This window comes from Taurulus bubalis, assembly GCF_910589615.1.
Source record: "Taurulus bubalis genome assembly, chromosome: 21".
Taxonomy (NCBI): Eukaryota; Metazoa; Chordata; class Actinopteri; order Perciformes; family Cottidae; genus Taurulus; species Taurulus bubalis.
This window is the reverse complement of record NC_136609.1, coordinates 6,692,615-6,694,543: the sequence shown is the minus strand read 5'-3', so window position 1 is coordinate 6,694,543 and position 1,929 is coordinate 6,692,615. Positions and strand designations below refer to the sequence as shown.

Sequence of the window (1,929 nt, the reverse complement as noted above, 5' to 3'; positions counted from 1 at the left end):
GTGAGTCTCAAACGTAGTAAAAAAAAAATGCTGTAAAGAATATTAAGTATGTTTTTAACTGTTTGTGCCTCCATCAGCTATTTATTTTCTTATTTATGACCGGTTTGTACACGCTCACTTCCCTCGCTTTATAAAAAATTTAAAAAAATCCCAATATCTCCAATAACGTCATGTGCAGCAGATGTCAACATTATTTCTGCCGTCTTCTGCCTCATGCTGTCAAGTCAGCGGCCTCAAATGAAGCAGATGTGTTCATCATGTGACAGATGGCCCGTTCATTCACAAAGAAAACGGACTTTCTCCTTCTCAATATGTCACAACTCGCATTATTATTATTATTATTAAGGGCGATCAAATACAAATATTTGCAACAGCACATTTTAATTTAAATAAATGTGTCCTAATCGACGTGGTCATTATGAGGCCTCGGGCTTTAATAAATTAACAATTACACGGTTTTTTTTCTTCGAGGGATTTATTATTTATGAAGTTTAATGTTATTATGCAACGAAAGTAGACTGCATTTGGATGTATTAGGAGTGGCGGGCTGGCACCAGACGGCCCGCCCCCGCTGGCATCCCTCACAGGGGCCCCTGGGTGGCAGAAAACACTCAAACAATTACATTTAATTGACTTTCTTTTTCATTATTTTTGTGTGTTTTTTGTTGTTGTTATTGTGAGTTTCGATCAACAACTGCCGTGTTAAGCAGATGCACGTTGGAGTCTGTTGTTTATCATATAATGAATCATATAAATAGCATAAATCCATGCGTTAATAGCTGGTTCGTCCACAGGTTCTTAAGGAGGAGCGACTGCCAACGCCGCAGAATTCACCATGATGCTGAGCCCGGACCAGACGGAGGCGGACCTCTCCTGGACCCAGTCCGACCCGGAGTCCATGCTTAACGGCCTCAAGTCCACCGGCTGCACCTCGGACGAGCCCACGGAGGGAGAGGAGCGGGTCCGGTGCCGGTCCGACCAGCCGCTGAGCCGCGAGGAGAAGCGGCGGCGGCGGAGGGCCACGGCCAAGTACCGCTCGGCCCACGCCACCCGGGAGCGGATCCGCGTGGAGGCCTTCAACGTGGCCTTCGCGGAGCTGAGGAAGTTACTCCCCACCTTGCCGCCGGACAAGAAGCTCTCCAAGATCGAGATCCTCAGACTGGCCATATGCTACATCTCCTATCTCAATCACGTGCTGGATGTTTGACATAAAAGCGGGACAGAAGTGGGTGGAGATGACTGGACTCTGGGTGGGGGTCATAGGGTCTCTGGGTGGGGGTCATAGGGTCTCTGGGTGGGGGTCATAGGGGAAGGCAAAGTTGGCAGCAGGGTGGACTGATTTTGTGCGGACATAAAATTGTCAATTTCCAGGTGCAAAAAGAAGATTCCTGAATCCACCATGATATTAAAAACCCTTTAATTAACGGAGTTTATAAAATATATATTTCACCCCCAGGTTTAAATATATATATATATATATATATATATATATATATATATATATATATATATATATATATATATATATATATATATATATATATATATATATACAATGTCAACCCCATCATCCAGGGTCAAACACCCACATGGACACATTTCTCCCACCGAATGAAGGCGTCTCGTCCCGGGATGCTGGACCCACACACACCCCACCACCGACATGAGTCCAGCGTCGGTTGTTGATGACGGCGGCGGTTGCTGCTCCCGAGTGAAAGCCTCAACTTTCAGTCCAGACTCACTGAACATAAGAAACGCAACAAGTCGAGTCGTAGATGCAATAATGAGAGCCCTGATTTTGATCCGACAGACTGGGGGTGAGCATTCACGTTGTTCTTCAACAAAGAAAACAACAAAGGTGTTGAAATGCTGAGAGAGGAATAAAAAAAAATGTTATCATGAATTTGCAAGAATTTTGGTTTTTCAGAG

General features: G+C 44.6%; 1 protein-coding gene across 1 annotated transcript; it reads left to right on the top strand.

Annotated features, from left to right (window-relative positions):
* Positions 1-835: 835 nt before the first annotated feature.
* Positions 836-1,207, top strand: LOC306752835 (helix-loop-helix protein 2-like; the record flags this gene model as incomplete). The annotated part of the gene is made up of 1 exon (XM_079236650.1): positions 836-1,207. The coding sequence occupies one exon, from the start codon at positions 836-838 to the stop codon at positions 1,205-1,207; it is 372 nt and encodes a 123-aa protein (XP_079092776.1).
* Between the last annotated feature and the right edge of the window lie 722 nt (positions 1,208-1,929).